The 22,570-nt window shown below is 39.9% G+C and overlaps 2 protein-coding genes across 2 annotated transcripts; one reads left to right on the top strand and one right to left on the bottom strand.

Annotated features, from left to right (window-relative positions):
* Positions 1-554: 554 nt before the first annotated feature.
* LOC117288876 (stress-induced-phosphoprotein 1-like) lies at positions 555-10,956 on the bottom strand. Its single transcript, XM_033769777.1, has 13 exons — positions 10,942-10,956; positions 9,158-9,367; positions 8,406-8,547; positions 7,741-7,894; positions 6,897-7,101; positions 5,941-6,067; positions 5,297-5,399; positions 4,665-4,785; positions 4,274-4,370; positions 3,462-3,623; positions 2,769-2,872; positions 1,798-1,976; positions 555-1,026 (listed from the first exon to the last, which is right to left on the bottom strand). The coding sequence occupies exons 1-13, from the start codon at positions 10,954-10,956 to the stop codon at positions 954-956; spliced, it is 1,692 nt and encodes a 563-aa protein (XP_033625668.1). The 3' UTR covers positions 555-953.
* A 1,159-nt stretch (positions 10,957-12,115) lies between these two features.
* LOC117291655 (2-oxoisovalerate dehydrogenase subunit alpha, mitochondrial-like) lies at positions 12,116-20,647 on the top strand. Its single transcript, XM_033773502.1, has 9 exons — positions 12,116-12,245; positions 13,261-13,524; positions 14,548-14,656; positions 15,344-15,505; positions 16,603-16,747; positions 17,353-17,414; positions 18,213-18,354; positions 19,023-19,194; positions 20,246-20,647. Exons 1-9 carry the CDS (start codon positions 12,132-12,134, stop codon positions 20,417-20,419), a joined length of 1,344 nt encoding a protein of 447 aa, XP_033629393.1. The 5' UTR covers positions 12,116-12,131; the 3' UTR covers positions 20,420-20,647.
* Positions 20,648-22,570: the final 1,923 nt, after the last annotated feature.

Genomic DNA, 22,570 nt, shown 5'->3' with positions numbered 1-22,570 from the left:
AGATAATAATGGAAGAAAAAACACCCTTGTCACACGTAGTTGTGTGCGTTTAGATGGTTGATTTCGAGACCTCAAGTTCTAAACTTGAGGTCTTGAAATCAAATTCGTGGAAAATTACTTCTTTCTCGAAAACTTTGGCACTTCATAGAGAGCCGTTTCTCACAATGTTTTATACCATCAACCTCTCCCCATTACTCGTTACCAAGGAAGGTTTTGTGCTAATAATTATTTTGAGGAATTACCAATAGTGTCCACTGCCTTTAAGGGTTTGTTTGTGTGAACACGACCACTGGGTGCTGATTTATTGACATGTCTGGTATCGGTCAACAACAAAATAAACACAGAGGATCGTCATCAAATTATCACCACATGGTCGGGTTGACGTGTCGTTGGTTGGTTTGAATTTGATGATTTGGTTTTTAAGGGTTGGTTTGTTTGAACCATAGAAATAGAATAGAATAACTAGATCGGCCACGCGTAAATACGCAGGTTCTGGCATGGGGGCTGCCATTGCCTATCTCCCGTGTACATTTTCTGTGCGTTGCCGTCAGCACGTGACTTTTTGCCGTCAGCACGTGACATTTAGCGCGTCAAAGACCTATCTCTCGTGTTAATTTTTGCGCGTCGCCTTTCGAACGTAAAATTTTTACCGCGTCCATGGCGAAAAATTTTGATTTCTACACAGGTAATGGCGCGTATGTACGCGCGGCCGATCTAGTTATTTTAATTCTATATCTATGGTTTGACCATGACCACTGGGTGCTGATTTCTTGACATATATGGTCTTGGTCAACAACAAGTAAACACACATAGGATCTTCATCAAATTATCACCACATGGTCGGGTTGACGTGTCGATAGTTTTGTTGAACTTGATGATTTGGTTTAAGGTGGTTGGTGTGGTTGAACATGACCACTGGTTGCTAGTTTCTTGACATTGTCTCGTCGTTGTCTTCAGCGGTAAGCGATGAGTCCTGCTTGGTGAAGTATGTCCAGCTTGGCTTTGATATGAGGATTCTTCATATGCCTGGATTGGTGGGGAAAAAAAAGATACACATTTTATGAAGTCGCAAGAGCATTTGTGTTTTAGGTTTCAATCACATCATAGGGAAGCAGCAGAACAAATGATTATATTAACACTGGACTGTGTTGGTAGTGGACTGAATAGTGGCTTTTTGTCACCACTTAAGCACTGACTCATTACATCCTTGAGTTCTACCGTGCTGGATTGTATATAAATCTTGGATGAAGAGGTTGTTGCTACAAAAACACTGAGCAGCCTCTGTGATTTCCACCTTTTTTTTCCACAAAAACTTAAGCTGAAACTTCTACATGTAATTTATATTACATACATCTTCATGCCCAGTGAGTAGGGATTCATGTCATGGCCAAAAACTAGATCTACAAAAGGTATCGGCACCCTTGAACACTTACTGCTAAGCAGCCTTACGTTAGTAAGGATTCCCAGAGATTTGAATAGAATGTATTAAATAACCCCTTTGTTGCCATGAAAGTCATGAAAGTTGACATCTTGTAGGGCAAACTGTATGCACGTATAAATGCGTACATCAATGAGGCACGCAGCATTCCCGGTCTGATTTCTACGGCTCATGCACGCACACACACGCACATGCTCACAGACGCCATGTTGTAGGGCAGATATTTGAATAGTGACGTCACATTCAATACGGTCTATAAGTTTGATGATATTCAGGGTAAACAATGTTGTGCGATGCCTGACTCTAGTATACATGTACATGTGCATGAACCCTGTAGTATAACATTGAACCAGACTCACTCTTGTAGCGCTCCAGGATTGGTCTGCATCTGTTCCAGTATAAGTCTCATAGCTGGATCCTTAAGGATTCCCTGGACCTCAGGGTCGGCCATGGCTCTCTGTTTAACTTCCTCGGCATCGTCATTGTTAATATTAGATCGAGCCGCCATCATACACTTAGTCATCTGCTCCCTTGCCTCCTGTTTTCGGGAGATAAACAAAATCATCATTTGTTATTGCCAGACCTGATACTTCATATTGCCTCCATGCCCCTTGAAATGTTCAAATAGAAATTTACAATTTCCTAGTAGGGTGCCCTTTACCAAGGAGAAAATGCCTTGGTGCCCTTGCCCTTTCATAAACGATGCATACAGGCCTGTTTTGCCTTTGCACCTTAAATTTTGCATTGCATTCTCCCTAGCACTTTGTATCCTTTGGAAAAAGCGCTCTATAAATACGGTTATTATTATTAATTGTGCACAATTTGTTTTTAGGGAATAGTGTCGTGTGTGACACTTGGAACTTCCTCATGTATTAGGCCACGGATTTGTTGTTGCTGTTTTCCATTAATTTTACCATTGACTGATGCAATATAAGTCAATTACCAAATCAACTGTTTCCATCTACCAAGGCAAAAGCAGTCGATTACAGAACTAACTTTCCATTTACCATTGACTGAAGCAATAATATTAGTCAATTCCCACATCAGCCGTTTTCATTTACTATTGACCAAAGCGATCAATATCAGTCAAATCCGTTTACTATTGACTGAGGCAACATCAGTCAATTTCCACTTCAACTGTTTACTACTGACCAACTATATACTCAATTTACCCACATCAGCCGTTTTCATTTACTATTGACCAAAGCGATCAATATCAGTCAAATCCATTTACTATTGACTGACTATTGACTGAGGCAACATCAGTCAATTGTCACTTCAACTGTTTACTATTGACCAACTATATACTCCATTTACCCCCCTGACTTACCACATTGGTCGGATCAAGTTCTGATGCCTTTTGGAATGCCACCCTGGCTTCACTGTATCTGTGCATTCCATACAGAATGTGTCCTTTTCTCAGATAACCTTTCACTGTAAGAAATATTGAAATATTTGTACTTATTTTTGCTGCAGCGATTGAATCATTTTAGTGATTACTAATCACCAAAATCAAATATTAGTTTGTTTCAAATTTGAAAGCGCTCTCTCATTATCAAGTTCATTCAAGTACCAATCCTCTGGAGAAATATTTTCATAAGCCTATTTGTTGCATGCCTGGTCTCTTCAACGTTTTGGCACTACGGCCTTCCACAAACAGCCATCAAACCTTTGTATTTAGGAAATAAGACTAGAGAAGGAAAACTCATTGCCGCATTTGAAATAAGCTTGACATTGACATGATCAAAATCACACAGAAACAATCTTGTTTGTCATCGTTTTCTCAAACATTTTGACCACCAAGGTTATTAAAACCCAGATGATTCAGGCCTGAAGTCACAGCATCTGTTGCCCCTGGTCTTGGCCTTGGTGCCCCTTCAAAAGTTTCCCATTACCTTCTAATATTTTCCAATGGAATTACCATTTGCAAAACGAAAATGGCCTTGCCCTTTCAAAGATGAGATTCCAGGCCTGCAGTTGGGAATTAATTTATTCCCAAATTTTACTCTGTTAAAGTACTTACAGAACAATGGGTCCAACTTGATGCATGTTTCACAGTCTTGGAGACCAAGTTTAAACTCGGCCAGTTTGGTGTACGCTGCAGCGCGATTGCTGTACAGTTTGGCATCATCTGGGCTACGCTTGATTGCTTCGCTGTAGTGCTTCACTGCATCAGCGTATTGTCCTGTGGGGGAAAAAAGGTTATGAAGTTCAGTCAAGTTTTAGTTTAGCCTTCCATTCATTTCCAATGGCCCTGGAGATTTGCGGTTAAATCCAACGCACATGTGTATACATATAAAGTGAACGAATTCTGCCAGAGATCTGTCTTTCAGCCCACATCCGTAATCACCTTCGACCTTCCATTCATTTCAAATGGCCCTGGAGATTTGCAGTTAAATCCAACGTACATGTGTATACATATAAAGTGAAGGAGCAATGTAAGATATTGTATTAAAGCTGTAATACTGAATTGCATCCAAATGCTGTACATGCCATGTTGTTCATGTGCACAGCCACAATCATGGTACACTTTTTGTTACAAAGACACCAAATGAACAACAGATAAATATTGAATAACTCTTTGCAGATCTCGTATTCCATAAACTCAAACACTTTGTATTCACAATTAACACAGCGATTGTGCCAATTTCATGGCACTGTAAGCGTAGAATCTCACAGTAAGCAATAATTTCAAGCTGATTTGTGAAGAAATCACCACAATGTAAAATGTTCAGTGATTATATCATATTAAACAAATTAGAAGCTGCGCGAGGGGTAAACAAAAATGAATTTTAACCCAACTTTGACAAAACCACATGAGAAGCTATTTTTTACCTTTCTGGAAGCATGCGTTGCCAGCCTCCTTTGCCTCTGCAGATTTTTCTGGATCCACATAGGCTAACTTTGCCTCCTCCTTCATGAGTTTTATTACCTGAAAACATAAAAAGATTTTCAAACAAATCAAACAAAATAGTATTAAAAGCCCCCATAATTATTACCAACACTTTTCAAAGTAAATATTTGGTTTGCGGTAACACCGTTTGTGTATCTACTTGCCAGAAAGATTTTGTTCTTTGAAGGGAACTATCTTGCTTTATATTCTACTACCGCGGGGTAGATTTTTCGGTATTTGGGAGACTTCCGATTCTGAAAAGAACTGTGCTGGGCAGAAGTTAGAAAACCTTTGTGCAAAGGAGACAAGTTGGAGGAAGTTGTAAGAGCCTACCTCTTGCTTTTTCTTGAGGGTGTCCGGTAACCGATGCTCTGCCAGAGATTTGTCAAAGAAATCAATCGCCTTCTTGTAGTCCTTCTCCTTGACATACGATGTTGCTATGCGACAAAAAGCCCTGGTGGAAATCAACAAGAAAGGCTAACGTTAGGAAATCCTGCTTTTTATTGAGCGGCACATGTTTTATGGAATAACTTGTCGTCAAATACTCATGAATGGCTCTAACAAAGTTCTTTTTAAATCCAACCTTAAAATTTTTGGGTTTTTCTAGAAAGCATTTCCGTGATGTGCAGTGATTTTTGAATCTTTTGGTTTTATAATGGTTGATATTTTTACTGTGAACTTTGTAAATGCTATTGTTTGCAAGGTTGCATTTTTTTTAATACATTTTTTTTTTTTTTTTTTAGAAAGCATTTCGGTGATGTGCAGTGATTTTTTAATCTTTCGGTTTTATAATGGTTTATATTGAACAATACAACAATAGTAGGTGTTTATACACATTTATTTTGTCACAAGGCTTTGATTTCAACGTTACTGGTGTAATGTTTCTTAATGGTATTTTTTACTATTATTATTTCCATCTATTCTTAGTTTCTCAGATGAAGTTCAAGGCCGGTGGAATAACTTACTTAGAGATCATTTTGTAGCCGCAGCGGTTTTCTCTGCCGATGTCAACCGCATTGTTGCAGTCTGCACGGCAGGATTCATAATCCCCCTGCTCAAAGTATGCAGCTGTTGATAGAAAACACAAGGAATTCATCCATTAATTCCTCTCATAACCTGTCAAAATTGTCTCAGGTATTATTTGATTGCATGAAATACTATAACCCAACTCGCATTATTCAAATGCTGTATGAAAGATCTGGCTTATGATAGGGGTAACAAAGTTCATGTCCTATGAGTGCATACTAGTTGGTAACTATCGACCAAAGCTCGATTTCAACAAATTTTCTTCTTAGCAGAACTGAGCTTGATACAAGTAAAAAATATAGCAGTTTAGATGGTGACATAACTATAAAAGATGTGTATTACAAGCCTGGAATGACATGGAAGCCAATGGCCTCCATTGCCCCTGGTCTTGCCCCTGGACTTGGCCTTGGTGCCCCTTCAAAAGTTTCCCATTGCTTTAAGATTTTCAAATGGAAGTGCCCTTTGCAAAATGAAATGGCCTTGCCCTTTCACAAATGAAATTCCATGCCTGTTATTATTATCATGATTTTAACATGGTATATAATGTTATATTAGTGATATTACGATAACAATAAGTTCTTACCCGCTCTATTAGTAAGGAATGCTATATTTTTGGGATCAAGCTCTATGGCCTGTGTGTATAAATCAATGGCTTCAGTCAGTTCTCGCTTCTTGTAGGCAGCGTTCCCGGCTTCCTTCAGCTCATTTGCCTGATTAGACAGAGAAAAAAACAAAAGATTGAATCATTAAGTGCAGGCCTTGACAAAAACACTCACTGTATCCTGCAGCCGATTTCACGAAAGGCTAGGGATTGGGAACTTACATGTAACTCGTCTTAAGTCCTAAGATTCATCCTAAGTTAGGATGAGTTCGGTGAAATCGACGGCAGGACTTGCAATCACAAGGTTGTTGGTTCGAATCCTCCCAACCAGCCACTGAACTCACAATGACTAGATTATATTGATTGTTGTTACTGATTCACAACTTGTTTGTGCTGTTAATGTCTGAAAGATCGGCTGGGGCCAGCTTGGCGTTTATTTCCCCCTCATGGGATTTTGCTGTAATTCCCTTAACGGGAAGATCATCTAAAACAAATAATCTGTATTGTCTGCTGTGTTGTTTCGTAGTCTTGGAACCTAAGGATTTGATACCCTGCCAATACAAATAGACTAACTTATTATAGACAGCTCAGCTGGTAGAGCGCTGGTACGCTACTCCAAAGGCCGTTGGTTCAAGTTTCGCTCCATTCAATTTTTCTTTGTTCAAAACCTAACTATTTCAAACTAAAGGCCGAGTCACACTGCAGCGGTAACGAAAATGATGACGACGCGAAGAGAACGCGTTCCGTTGGTTGAATCGCTAAACGCAGAATACACACACTCTCATTCAACCAATAGAATGCGTTATCTTTCCGTCATTATCATTATCATTATCGCTGCAGTGGGACCGGGCCTTTAGCCAGTTAGTATCCCTTGCGGTTTATTACTTGATTATTTGAGACAATTACACAAAAAAAGAAACTTCATAAAGAGGACTGACCTTAGTTACATTTGGATCTACTTCCATTGGTTCCTCTTCTTGTTGTTTGGCCTTCTTTGCGGCTTCTGCAGCGGCTGCTTGGCTGGCTTTCTTGGCCTCTGCACCAGCCTGTTTGGCTTGTTCCGGCGTGTCGTCACCAGCCATGTGGAGATCCACACCCAGGAGAACACTCAGGGTTGTCATGATGCGGGGATCATGGAGCCCACTGCAAATTCAAGCAAGATGTGAATGAATAGTTCCCCCTACACTCTCTTGGTTAACATTCTCCAACAGTGTTTATATTTGGTTTGTGGTGACACAATGTATTTATTTACTTGCTGGGTAGTTTGTGTTCTTATAAGAGCTTGTTTATATATTCTACAACCGAGTAGAATTTTTGGATTTTGAGAGACTCTTCAGCGAGTCAACTAGCCCCTCCACATGTTGTGTATGATAGTAGCAATACAGCAGTCTTATATACTCATTTGAGAGAAATTAACATGTGTTGCCAATCCCATCCCACTACTAGCATAGTGAGCCAGGCCCCTTCACAATTGACTAGCCATCATAAATTTTGACAAGCATGTGTAAAGTTTGTGCATGTAAAATAAATAGATTCTAGCACTATTAGGGAAGCAGGGGATTACGCGCTAATGTCAAGCGTATTTTACAGCCGGGAATTTTTGCTTCTACACGTGCGTACTTCACCTTACCAGGCATTCTTCGCTTACACAGCTAGCGCAGAAATTCGGCGTTTGCAAAGTAAGCAAAGAATGGAGCCACGAAATTGGGCCCCGTTTTATTTTATTGATTTTTTATAAAGTGTCCTCAGAACTAAAGGACAGAGAACAGCAGTACACATTACCTGCTCAGAGCATTGGGGTCCGTCTGTAACCTCTTCAACAAGGCCATGTATGATGGATCCTTAAGGAATTCCCTCGTCCGGTGGTCGTTGGCCAACTTTTGCACCACTGCTGGCCCAGTGAAGGGGTTACCTAATGGCTGACTCCCTGCTGGCCCTTCAAGATATAAAACCAAAAAAACAATGCTTTATTAGGGTGATAACAATAATATATGGAATTTATGAAGGACATAATGAACTTTTTACCATGCAGAACAAAGATATGCTTGACTGGATTATTTGTTTAAGTCTGGGTGGATTCTTAGGATTTGTGGCAGGATGAAGATGCAGCCAAAATGTGGTAAAAAAAATTTCCATATCAGAAATTAAGATGGAGAAACTTCATTGAATGATAAAACTAAGAGAATACATCACAGAATTTGTAAAGCAATTGTGCATGAAATATTTCATTGATTAGTACCCATGCGTATTTCACTAATTAAACTAACAGTGCTATAACAACTAAAACAGTTCGGAACTTAAGCCATTTTTGTATTTATGTACACAGTGAAACTTCACACTTTTTGCAGTATTGTGGCTCTATGAATAGCAGTATCTTACTTCATAAGGAACAGCAAGAAAATTACAGAAATTATTTACCCAAATACTATTTTCATAGTAACAGTTACCTGAAAGGTTTTTCTGACAATCCCCAAGCCCGTCTTTCAGCTGTTGGTTGTTAGGATCATGATCCAGTCCTTCTTTGTAGGTCACTTCAGCTTCTGCGTAACGATCCAAGAAGGCCAAAGCGGCTCCTTTACGAGAATACCCCTGAAAGATGAAGAAGAAAAGTAGAATTTATGGTTTGAAAATAATGACAATAGAAAGCTTCCCTACAAATATTACTTATGAGGTGCTGTAGTTTTTAAGAATTAAGTAAAACAATGTCACATAATTTTCTTCCCAGGAGACAAACATTGTTTTAGCATGTACGTTTTTACCAGTACTGGTTTTTATGTGACTCTCCTGAAAACATCACTTGGTGATTTTCACTTTTTCTCAAAAACTTGACAACTAATGAGGCTGAAACTTAGTAAATTATCTTCACTCATAGGGAGTAGAGATTCATGTAACTGCCAAAAACTTGCTCTACAAAAGTTATCAAATGCCTTTAAAGGCAAGGCCTGGGCCCAATTTCATAAAGCCTGTAAGCACAAAAATTTGCTTAGCATAAAATTTCTTCCTTGACAAAAACAGGATAACCGACCAAATTTCCATTTGTTGCATATATTGCTTGATACTGGTAATCAGCTGTTGTTTGTTTATGCTGAAAATTACGTGGAAATTTGGTTGGTAATCCTGTTTTTATCGGGCAAGAAATTGCAAGTTTTCGTGCTTACAGGCTTTATGAAATTGGGCCCTGTAACGTTCCTCCCATTACCTTAGCCCAGTCGGGTTTGATCTCCACAGTCTTGCATCCATCAACGAGGGCGTTCTCATAATCGCCCATCTTGGCGTACGCTGCCGAGCGATTACTGTAGAGTACATGGTTAGTCGGATTGAGTGTGATGGCCTGGGTGTAGAGCTCTACAGCCTTCTTGGCATCACCAGACTGAAGGGCTGAATTACCCTGTGCTTTAAGATCGTCAACCTAGCATCAAATAGAAAAACATGAATCAATGTTAAAGGCAGTGGACACTATTGGTAATTACTCAAAATAATTATTAGCATAAAACCTTACTTGGTGACAAGTAATGGGGAGAGGTTGATAGAATAAAACGTTGTGGAAAACGGCTCCCTCTGAAGTGCCATAGTTTTCGAGGAAGAAGTAATTTTCCGCGAATTTGATTTCAAGACCTCAGATTTAGAACTTGAGGTCTCGAAATCAACCATCTAAATGCACACAACTTCGTATGACAAGGGTGTTTTCTTCTTTCATTATTATCTCGCAACTTTGATGACCGATTGAGCTCAAATTTTCACAGGTTTGTTATTTTATGCATATGTTGAGATACACTAACTGTGAAGGCTAGTCTTTGACAATTACCAATAGTGTCAGCAAATCAGTAACCCCGTGTTTTGGTTCCCCCCCCCCCCCCCCCCCCCCGCAGTTTTCAGAGGAAGTACGCAAAGTACACAGTTGCATGCACTGCGTGGTTCCCTTGTGTTGTAAAAGTCTTTGTCCTTCGGTGACTAACTCTTAAGGTTTTTGGGTAGGGTAACTTTTGACATAGGGGTTTTTTGTTTTCATTCCAGTTAACATAACAGTCTGAATATTATTAAGGAACCACGGTAAGTTTAATTAATAACAATATTTTCATTTAGTTAACAAAAAATCACTAGAGCACTCAAGTTGTTTTGTGAAACAATTCATTTTCTTTTTAAAATTAAAATGGTTCCTTACAAATAAACAGGGGAAAGGGCGATAATATTTATAATTGTTATTGTTTGAAATAGACCTGACTTAAATATTAATCTACTTTATATCAAACCCGTCTACAAAAAGAAAAAAACATCTAGAACCTTGAAAAAATCCAGAGGAAAAAATTTCAATATGCAACAATTATTTATCATCATCAATGAGCCATGTTAGCTCAGTGGGTTCTGTCGCTGCCTTCCACCTAAGTGACCCCGGTTCGAGACCCGACGGAGCCGCCACTAGAACTATTTCGGTTTCGTGGGAGACGATAGCGGACGATAGCGGACGATAGCGGACGAAACCGAAATAGTTCTAGCTTACTCTACGTGATGTGTGGATTTGGTTTTTCACCACGTCTAAATCTGAAACCACATAGCCTATAGGCCTAAGGATGCTTACCGACTATTTGATTCAGATCAGATCGGTTGTAGAATCTACATGATCAATCAAGTCAAAATGCTGCGTGTTTTGTCAAATGCTGCTTGTTTTGTTGAAATTAAAATTTCGAAGGACGTTCATTTTCAAAAGTGCGCGAAGTGTTGATGAATTTGCGCGTACAATTCACGCATACACCATGAGACTAAAATCGACACTGCGCTTAAAAAAAGTTGCTCATTACACAGCGTGTTTAAAATTGCGAATACGGAAGGCATATTCTTTGAAATCAGATTAAATAATTGGTTAGTCCGATTGCTAAACTGACTTCACTCTACGGAATTTGCGATCTGTTCTCTCAGCTACGATCTACTCAATGTGATTACAAATTGTAACATCACAAGGAAAAGGGGAAACAAAACAAAGTTTACCTGCGTGTCGCCCATTCTTTCTGCGGTACATTTGCTATACTGATGACTGTACTGTGGTTCTGTGTGTCGATCGTGGGATAACTCACGTGTGTCTAGAAGTTTCTACGGATTTGCTCGTGCCGAAACCGTACCCACTACTTTGACGTCAGAATTGATAATATCGCAGACCACTGAGTACGAGGTTGTTTAGGTAGATAACCCAAAAATCGGTCATTTCGGCACCCGGCCCGCAAACTCCGCATCAAAATAGTATTATTAATTTGTCCTATATTATTGTAATTTGTTAATGTGGAAGTTGAATGTCTGAGACTTCAAACTCTGGTGTTTCCGACTGATCGTCAGCAGAAAGTGGGTTCGAGTTCGTGACCTTTAACTTATTAATATCTTAGTCCTTCGGATTATTGGACGTAAAGCCGTTGGTCCCGTGTGTTGTGAACGCACGTAAAAGAGGAAGTGATTTGCCCCTGTGTTGTTGTTTTGATTGGTAGCTTATTGCGCCGACCTTGTAAACCATTAGCACAATTGTAAAAAGGGCTCGTAGGGGTCTCATAATTCAAATTAATTGACCAGCGCTCAGCCAGTCATACAAATTCCGGCAATCTGCCATTGCAAAATTACTGAATACAAAAATTATATGAAAACAATAATTGAGTTAAACAATAACGTAATTTTACAAATAAATATAAGAACTTTTAAATTAATTTAAACAGTGAGATCAAACAATCAATCAATCAATCAACCCTACGAAAATGATCGAAACATCCCTCTTGTTTACCTACTGATGAAGGCCCTCCATCCATACACATGTTGTAAGGCGTTTTGCTTCTGGTGTTTTTGCACAATTTTACAGTGATTTACATTTTTAGAGAAATGTAAATTTCTGCAAGAGGGTTAAGGGGTATACCTAGGCAATGACCAGGGACATGGATAGCCTCGTTCCTTCCAAGGTATCAGACCTAGTTTGAGTGTACCTATATGAAGGTATAAATTCTTGTACCTCAAGTATACCCCCCCCCCCCCCCCCCCCCCCCGCCTCCCCGGCCAACCACATGGAAATTCCTCAACAACACCGAATGGTGTGAAAATAGTCTCGACACGACAAGACTGGTACCAAAAAATGTGGAGTCATTTTCTCTTTCGATTTGGGTGTGGTAGTCAGGGTTTATTTCTCCAATACAGATGTAATCAAAATGGCATCAATTCGTCCCGTTTTGTCGTCGGTTTCACGGCGCTGTTTACAGCGTTTCTGTATCTCGGAGAGAAATGTGAAAGTGTTGTCAATAGTCAGAAACCTTTCTGTATCGGTAGGTTGTATGGTTTAATAGTTATGGAATTAGGAATTTTGTACAATTACACTTCAAATTGTGCATTACATTTCTACCTTCATTCATCATTATTTTTCAGCATTAACGTATTGAAATTGAGTAGGGCCTACTAACTTTAAATATAAGTCAGTAAGTGTAGACCTAATAATTATAACACTGACTAGTTTGGAAACAAAGGGATATAAACAGCCAATTTCTCTCATACAAATATTGGTTTAATTTAACGTCTAATGGTCCAATTGTCATAAAAGACATAAGGCTGTACACAAGAACTTAGCTTGCTCAGCACAGTCAGCAGGATTACCAGTTACCAGCCAACATTCCAAAGTTAACAAAACATTGTTGCGAATTAGACAGTAACTGGGTAGTTGCCGTCGGGAGGAAGGTTACGTTTTCGCAACTAGTAACTGGGGCGCTGTATATATTACTTTTTTTGTTGAAATTTTTACATTATTTTGGGGAAAAAGGAATACACTAATACAGCGCCCAAGTTACTGGGTCTACAGTACTAGGCTACTACTACCTCTTACTACTTAATACTGCTAATATGATTTCCAGCATTTTTTGGCAAGATTCTCATAAAGTCACAAACAAAATTAAATTGAGCTTAGTAATTTTAGTTAGATAGATAGTAGCAGAAGAACAAATAGAATACTAAATAGTTCAATACAGCCATGTTGCCATTGTTGGTGGTATTTTTTCCTTGCAAAAATAGGGTTACATATGGCAGCCATGGAGGTAGACCTCCATGGTATGGCAAACTTTGTGAATTTTATGTTAACTAGATTTTATAATAACCAGTCCTTGCAAGTAGCCTTTCTTTTACTTCTTAGACTTAGATTAGTTCAAACTTTTATATTAAAACAAGAGACAAAAGCTACATAAATTCTCAAGGAGACAGTAAGAGTAGTTTCAACCTAAAATAATTGAATTTCGTTTCTATAAGTTTGACTTCAACTATAATTTTTTCTGAATACCCCAAAATGTACAACAGCATGGAGTTCGTCAGGAGATGCCGTCCGTCAATGACGACAAGCCCCAGTTCCCAGGCGCCCGTTCCAGCTTCACAGAGAAGCTCAAGTTTCTTGATGGCACCGTATACGACCCCATCCCAATCTACAGGGTGATGAACAAGATGGGAAAGATCATCGATGCGGATGAAGACCCAGGGCTAGATCAGACAGTTGTTGAGAAGATGTATAAGTGCATGACCAAACTCAACGGGATTGATAAGATCTTGTATGAGTCTCAGCGTCAGGTAAGCAAGTTTTGTAAAACAGAATTTCATTATTGTGACAGGTGTAAAGTAATACCCCTAATACCACTTACCTCTGACCATTCAACATAATCCACGTTGCTTTGAAGAAGAATAGATGCTCTGTGCAAGCCTGCAATTTGGTGAATGTCTGCAATTTGGTGAATGTCTACATGGTACACTATGGTGTGTCGTGGCCTAGCGGTTAAGAGCACGTGACTCAAGCACTCAAGCTCTGGTGTTTCTGATTAGCAGAGTTTGGATTCGAGTCCAAGTCTTGACACCTGTGTCCTTAACTGAGACACTTAACCATGATGCTTCATCCTAACATGGGGCCTAAAGCTGTTCGTCCCATGTGTTTGTATAACGCATTATTAAAAACCCAGTGCACTTATCGTAAACAGAAGGAGTTTGCACCAGTGTTCCTGGTTTGATAGGCATCAAGTTGTGCCAAAGCACCTTGTAAAGTCATATTTCTGATACCACTACTCTTTGACCATTCAACGTAATCCACATTGCTTTGAAGAATTGATGCTTGGTGAATGTCTACACGGTACACCACAGTGGTGTGTCATGGCTCAGTGGTTAAGAGCACCTGACTTAAGCTCTGGTGTTTCTGATCAGCAGAGTTTGGGTTCGAGTGTCTTGACACCTGTGTCCTTAGCATTCGTCCTTTGGATGGGACGTAAAGCTGTTGGTTCCGTGTGTTGTGTGACACATGTTAAAGAACCGAGTGCGCTTATCGTAAAGAGAAGGGGTTCGCCCCGGTGTTCGCCCCGGTGTCCCTGGTTTGATAGGCTGCACATTGCGCCAAAGCACCTTGTAAACATTACATGGTGCTATGTAAATGGAGCAGGTCTGATAATTCATAAAAACTGAATAATGAAGTGCATTGAGCGTCACTGAGTGATGGATATGTGCGCTATAAGAAGCCACAATTATTATTGTTACACAAATATTTCCGAACCATGTAAAACCTTCACTGTGTGCCATTGTTTTAACTTTGTTTTGTTTGTTTTTTCTCAGGGGAGAATTTCTTTCTACATGACATCCTATGGTGAGGAAGGGACGCATATAGGCAGTGCAGCAGCAATCGATCCCAGAGACATGGTTTACGGCCAGTACAGAGAAGGAGGTGGGTCAGAGAATTATGCTTTTAAAGATAATTCTAACACACCTCTAGCTTTTTCTGTATTCTGGTTGGCTGAAACACGGTCACGTGGGATGAACTAATATAGTCTAGTGATCGCGCGCGCGTGTGTTGCTGGAACTTGAAAATAGTGCCCGGTTACAGCGCCCTCTCTTGACTTGAACCGTGAACAGCAAATACAAAACTTCCTTTCTTTTCCAGATTTCTGTTCTTATTTCACATTTAAGACCAAGGTGTGTTATAAAACACATATAAACTGGCATAGTTCGGTAACTTCAGCCTCGGGGAAATAGGTTGCTCTTCTGGTCATTTAAAGTCCCTCGGGGGAATAGATAGATGTACATGTACACTAGTTACCTCATTGCCAGTCAATATGTGTATATTATTGTTCAGGCCTGTGATTTGTCTATTGATTTGTGTGTTTAACCCTGCATTAAATTAAGCTTGGCAGTGGCAGGCACATTTTTGGGTGGCTTTTGACTGGCACCCCAAACAAAGATATTGACAAAATAGGGAGACCGCCAACATAGGGCTAAATGGCTCAGTTACATGTACATGTAGTGGAGCGCAGGCACGTTAATCCGGAGGTCGTTTGTTCGAGTCCCACTCTAGTCAATTTTCTTTGTTCAACCCCAAATCATTTACTATTATTTGCCTCAACATTAACTCCAGGTGTTTTGATATGGCGTGGCTTCCCAATGGATAAGATGATGAACCAGTGCTATGGCAACAATGAGGATATTGGGTATGGGAGGCAGATGCCGGTGCATTATGGCTCAAAAGAGCACAACTTTGCAGCTATATCGTCCCCGCTTGCAACCCAGATGCCGCATGGTAAGGTTCTGTTTTATTTACTAAGGTATATCATGTTTAAAGGCACTGGACACTATTGGTAATTACTCAAAATATTTGTTAGCATAAAAACTGTCTTGTTAACAAGCAACGGAGAGCTGTTGGAAGTATAAAACATTGTGAGCTTATTCTCTTGCAACTTCAAAGACCAATCGGGTCAAAACTTTCACAGGTTTGTTATTGTATGCATATGTTGGGATACACAAATTGAGAATACTGGTCTTTGATAATTACCAAAAATGTCCAAGGGTCGATTTCACACAGAGTTAGGTAAGGACTAGTCCTAAGTTAGGACGAGTAACTCGTACTAACTCGAGAAAGACTAGTCTTAACTCTTGGTGAAATCCACCTTAGTGCCTAGGCCCTAAATCATTGACTCCACTGTTCAGGAAGTTGACTGACTTTGTAGTATTTGTGACTGCAGGTCTAAATAACAAACTGTTTTTCAATGGAGCTGTTCCCAAGCCCAAACACTTGGATGTAGAGTAACGAGAGTGGAGAATTTTTGAGTCTTGTGTTTTTGAAGTCTTTTTGGAATAGGTGCTGGTTCTGAAATGAGCTTTTTGGTTCACCCTTAAAAACTGGAAAGTGAACATTACAGTCAACCGTTGACTATAAAATCACCATTTGACTTTATAACACACCTCTTGTGTGTTCTGTATTCTGGTTAGATGAAACACGGTCACGTGGGATGAACTAATATAGTCTAGTGATCGCGCGCGCAGGTTTGCGGGAACTACAGACGTGTAGTTCCCGAGCGGGCACTAGTCTATGAAAATAGTGCCAGGTTACAGCGCCCTCTCTTGACTTGAATCGTGAACAGCAGCTACAAAACTTCCTTTCTTTTCCAGATTTCTGTTCCTGTTTCACATTTTAAGACCGGGCTGTGTTTTAAAACACATATTGACTGGCATATACGTCTATTCCCCCTTGGGCCTTCGGCCTTGGGAAATAGGTCGCTCTTCTGGTCACTCAAAGTCCCTCGGGGGAATAGATGTACACTAGTGACCTCATTGCCAGTCAATATGTGTATAATAGTCACCATTTGGGGCTGAAAGGATTTACTCTTTGTGTTCTAGCTGCTGGTGCTGCTTTTGCCCTGAAGCGAGCTGGTTTGGATGTTTGTACAGTATGCTACTTTGGTGATGGGGCAGCCAGTGAAGGAGACGCCCATGCTGCCCTCAACTTTGCTGCTACTTTGGATGCACCGTGTATATTTTTCTGGTAAGCACATTGCCCCTCCTATTTACATGTACAGTAACCTTGTCCAGTGAGTTAACCAAATGTGGGACAAGGGACAAGTGTGTACAGAACTATCTCTATGCTAGTGGTTCTGTGGAGATGCATTCACCACATGGTGGCGTGGTCAAGCGGATAAGAGCGCACGACTCGAGCTGTGGTGTTTCTTATCAGCAGAGTGTGGGTTTGAGTCCCAGTCGTGACACTTGTGTAAAGCAAGACACTATTGCTGCATTCTTCGGATGGGATGTAAAGCCCTTCAACTAGTGTGTTGTGTAAATGCCAAGTCACACTGCATCGATGACAAGAACGATAACGATAATGTCGCAAGAGGTCTCATACATAAAAAAGCGTAGCTCTAAAAAAGTTATTTGATGTTTTTGTAACTTGATATGTTCCTTTTTGCAAATTGTTTGGGTCTGAACAAAGACAAATTGACTGGAGCAGGACTTGAACCAATGGCTTCGGGATTAACATACATGCGCTCATTTTTTCTTTGTTCAGACCCAAACTGTTTCAAACTTACCCAGTCAGTTTCCCTTATTACTTGATATTGATGATTCCAAACAAACAATGTTCATACTTTTCAGCCGAAACAACGGTTATGCTATATCGACACCAACAAGTGAGCAGTATAGAGGGGATGGAATTGGTGAGTAAAGTTTGTAGATAGTGGCGTGTCGTGGTTGAGCGCTTAGTGCATGGGACTCAAGTTCTGGTGGCTAAACTCATCAGGATGTGGATTCGAATCCTGGTGATGACACTTGTGTCCTTGAGCAAGACACTTGACTATAAATGCTTCTCATCACCAAGGTGTAACAGGGTACCTGTGGGGGCACAGATGGTTCTTGTTTGATTTAGCTTGGTGTGTTACAAACTTGGTAGCTCAGGTTATTTACTCCCTGAGTGAGCCATTCACTGTTATTATTTTGTTATTTTGAAAGTAAAACTTTGCTTAGAAATGAAAACGATCTTGAAACTAAGGTTTGCGGCAGGGACACTTCATGTAATTGCAAATTGGTGTGACTATGAATTAGTAGACGCGATGAAGGATTTCATTTGTGTAATAATGATCTTTACTTAGTTATATTGATCCAAACTTATTTATCAGAGTGACTGTGTGCTATCAAATGATAGTCAGGTTGGTGTATTGTCCTACTCGCCTTCAACCTCTGGGACCCACAGTTCGAACCCCACCGGGGGACACTATGTGGATTGGGTTTTCAGTCCCTACTTGACTACTTGAGTTTTCTCTGGAATAATTCTGTGTGGTTTTCCTCCCACATTTTAAACTGATATTACTTCATCATCTCCTCTTCTCATTTGGCTCTAATTAGAGCTTTGAGAATATTTATCCAGATCCAGAAAGCTTAACAGATAAATAAAGATAATAATGAAATGTTTGATCCCTATAAACACTTAAAGATATCACCATAACTTTTGTCCTCAGCTTGTCGTGGTCCAGCGTACGGCATGAGCAGTGTACGAGTGGATGGCAATGATGTTTTTGCTGTCTACAATGCTACCAAAGCAGCTAGAGAAATGGCAGTAAACGAGAGTAAACCAGTTCTTATTGAAGCAATGACGTACAGGTAGTTTGAATAATTTACTTCTTAGAGCTCAAGGTTAAAGATCATAGACCATTTTCGAAGAGCTGCTTAAGCTTGGTTCATACTTCCTGCGAATTTTGACGTCACAAATTTGTAAGGAATAAGTCGCAACAGTTGAACTGTGTTCAACTCCTGTGAAGTTGAAATTCGCTTCGCATTAAGCAATTTGAAAATTTGAAGGCTACATCCTGACTGTACTGCTTCTATGTCAAAATCATTGCTGACACGCTGCCACTACGATAACACCTAGACCAATGCCGGCCAAGCTATTGGTTTTTCACTTCAAAATAGTTGCCGACGGTGCTGTGTTTTTGTTTTGACCACATAGATCTCACCACAATGCAACCACGCTGCTTTTATGATGAAGGCATTCTCACTGCGACTTTGCCCGGCTTATTGGTGGCCAAGACCCGGCTACGCTTATTTTGAGCACATTCAAAATAAACATAGGGAGAGACTGTAGTTTCCTGACATAGGCCATCCCACCCCGTCCAAACCATGCTCATACAGATGCTCCCACGTTTGTCCGCTGATTAGCCGCGATTGGCCAAGTTCTCGGCCACTTTTCCATTCGTCTATGTGTGAATGGGGTATTAGAATATAAGTTTAAATCCTGAGTTGTTCCTTTGAACTTTCCCTTTGTGATTCAGGACCGGTCATCATAGTACAAGTGATGATTCGTCAGCGTATCGCTCAGTTGATGAGGTCCGATACTGGGATAAAGAAGATCATCCGATTGGACGCCTCCGTAACTACATGGTGGAAAAGAACTGGTGGAGTGTGGAGAAAGAGAAGGCGTGGATGGCTGAGGTCAAGAAAGAGGTATTAAAAACAGTTAAATTCAATTTATTATGACGATTATTTTTGGAAAGTAGTACAAGAGAGAAGAGAGAGCATGAGCCTGTTAGAGCCTATACACAGACAAACAAACAAACAGCAAATCATAAAACAAGGACAAGACTGGCAATACAAACAATTACACTACAAAATGCCGACAACAACAAAAATAATTAAAGAGGTCCACTTCATTTCTCTTGTTTCAGCAGCCAGGATAATCTTCCTGTTTCAGTCTGTTTTCCGATTTTGGGGGCCCTTCGAAAAATCAGAAAAACTTTGATTAAATAGCATGAAATGTCTTGTGAGCTTTCATCATGTGAAATGTACGGCCAGTCCTTCGTCTTAATAAAATACCCCATCTATTTTAGGAGCAAAGATTATGCCTGTTTCAGAGTACTACAGGATTTCACAATGACTGGAATAAGTATTGTCGTCTAGTTACTGAATCACAATTTCTTGATTTGTACATTTCATAACAACGGACGTTAAACCAATGTTTGTATGAAAAAGATTGCCTGTTGCCAGCTTGGTGTTTATACCCCCTTGTGGGAGTTTGCCGAGTTCCCTTGATGGGAAGATCATCTTAACAAACAAGGCCCTATTCATTATATTATTTATAGTATTTTGTATCTTTATATGTTCCCATCTCAAGTTTTGATTGCTGGTTCATGTCACAGTGTTTAACTACACTTTTGTTAATCCTTGCCAGCTTGAACTGGGTCGTCTTTGTCCCTCGTTCCCTGCTCTTCCCTCTCCCACCCTATTTACTGTCCTTACCCAATCTACCCTCATCTCTCAACTATTCTTCTCATATTCCTTGTTGTATCCTAACCTTCTGTCCGTCATCTTCTTTCAGGACCAGTGTTTTAGTTGCTATTTAGCCTGTAGGCCTACAGGTAATTCTGTAAAACATTTTAAAAACAATTCTGTAGCTAAACTTTTGTTTGCAAGTATTGTTACTGTACTTTGTGAAATGTCCCTAATAAAATATAATAATAATAATTTGCATTTGATACTTTCAACCCTCCTCCCCCAGATAATGCAAGAGTTTGAGAAAGCAGAAAAGTTAAAGAAACCCTCTCCCAAGTACATGATGTCAGACGTGTTCGACAAACCCTCAAAGCGACTTATCCAGCAAGAGCAAGAACTGAGGCAACATCTGAAGCAGTACAAGGAACACTACCCAACCGATAAATTTGATGACCTCTGATGAGGAAATTATGCACCTCTGTGCCCCTTTTTCAATTCACTGCATTGGTTTTGGGTAAAAGCTTCATCTGTCGTCAAAACCATTTTCATATAAACAGTTTCTTGTGAAGTCACTTGCTTTGTCACAAATGAAAGCTCAACCTTGGTTCTCACACACAGTTAAAGGCAGTGAACACTATTTGTAATTGTCAAAGACTAGCCTTCACAGTTGCTGTATCTCAACATATGCATAAAATAACTAACCTGTGAAAATTTGAGCTCAATCGGTCATCGAAGTTGCGAGATAATAATGAAAGAAAAAAACACCCTTGTCACACGAAATTGTGTGCGTTTAGATGGTTGATTTTGAGACCTCAAGTTCTAAATCTGAGGTCTCAAAATCAAATTCGTGGAAAATTACTTCTTTCTCGAAAACTATGGCACTTCAAAGGGAGCCGTTTCTCACAATGCTTTATACCATCAACCTCTCCCCATTACTCGTCACCAAGAAAGGTTTATGCTAATAATTATTTTGAGTAATTACCAATAGTGTCCACTGCCTTTAAAACAGTGTTGCTTTTACCAAGTCCTTTATTATGGCAAGCAGCTTTATCCCGTTGGTAAGTGTAACGTATTTGCACTTCCACGCTGTCTTCCCACAAATTTGCTCGGATCCATAGGAAATATATGTTGCTAACTTTTCTTTGAGTATTATTCATCCCAAAAAAAATTTGAGACTTGTCTTTCCCACCTTTTCTGCAAAGACTAAAAGGTCTTCACAGAATTGTCAGTTTTTGTCTTCAGAAATGTCTTTGAGCGATTTTAAGATGGGTGACTTTTGGTCAAGTTACTCACAAAGGTATCATTATAGCCAGTCGTGGAAACAAGTATTCATTGAACTCAACTAACTTTATCTGTACGTGACTGAACTCGACAGCCGCCATTCTGTAACCACAACACTAAACAATACCAATCAAGAGAGGGCGCTACACAGGTACTACAGGTAGGCCTATGTCAGGTGTTGAGTTGGAACTAGTTGAACCTACATGCATGCAGCAGATGTGCCTGCACTGGTATTGTCATTAGACTCTTCTAACAAGAAGGTGACTCCAAGATTGGCAAAGCGTGGTATCCATGTATATGCATCAATTGGAAATGTTGTAGTGATGTTTCCTGGTCAACAGCTTCTCGTTGAGGAAAGCAGTGTCTGTTGCAGGTGCGCAGCGTTTGCTAACCATGCAATATAACTTACTCCAAATCCTCTGACATTCCAACATTGTATTCGGTGTGAAAAGCTCAAACTGGAGTATCACTATAAGTTTGAGTCAGAACCAATGTTATTCAAATTAGGCTCTAAAATCACTTCTTTGATGCCTTGTTTCAATTAGAGCTGAACCCAAATCCATAGGTCAGGGGAAAGGGCATCTTACAAATTTAGTGTGATATTATTATCGAGTCAATGCTCCGATTCCCCTAAATCATGAATGTCAATTATGACAAAATTTCAGAAGCTGAATTTATTTGTGGATGACTGAAAATGCAGTGCGGTGTCGTCCTATTGTAATAAGTATTTAGGTTTAAAGAAGTTCATTATGAAATATGAGCAGGGTAGAACATGTCCATGTTTATTATTCACTGGTTTTGAGGGATAGATAAACTATGCCAGTCTGCAATATGATATGTGTTGAATGTATCTACACAGTACACAGTCAACCCTCCTACTGTCTTACCACCATCATCCAGTGTGATTTTGAATTCTTCAAAAAACATGTCGTAGCCAAGTGGTCTGTCGCTTCAAAGGCGGTTTCTGATCGCTGAATCACTGGAGGATGGGTTCGATTCTCGGTTAAGACATTTATGTCCTTGGCATTTAACCATAAATACTTCTCTTCACCCAGGTGTATCATTGGGAGCATGAGAGGGGCTGTCGCAGTATTTTCTTGGTTTTTACTCCTTGGCCTTAATATTAAGTGATTGAGATTGTATGCACTATGCACCCTAGGGAGTTAAGAAAGTTTGAGGATTGGTCCAAGTATGTATGATGAACCGAGATAATAATGTTACAAACCGCCTTGATTTAGCTTCAAGGATGTGTGTGCTGTAAGAATAACGTGTTGTGATAAATATCATAAACTGTGCCAGCATGCAATATGACGTCATGGATCTACACAAT

The sequence above is a fragment of the Asterias rubens genome, chromosome 1, assembly GCF_902459465.1.
Source record: "Asterias rubens chromosome 1, eAstRub1.3, whole genome shotgun sequence".
NCBI classification, from domain to species: Eukaryota; Metazoa; Echinodermata; class Asteroidea; order Forcipulatida; family Asteriidae; genus Asterias; species Asterias rubens.
The sequence above is the reverse complement of the archived record's forward strand: the minus strand, read 5'-3'. Positions and strand labels throughout refer to the sequence as shown.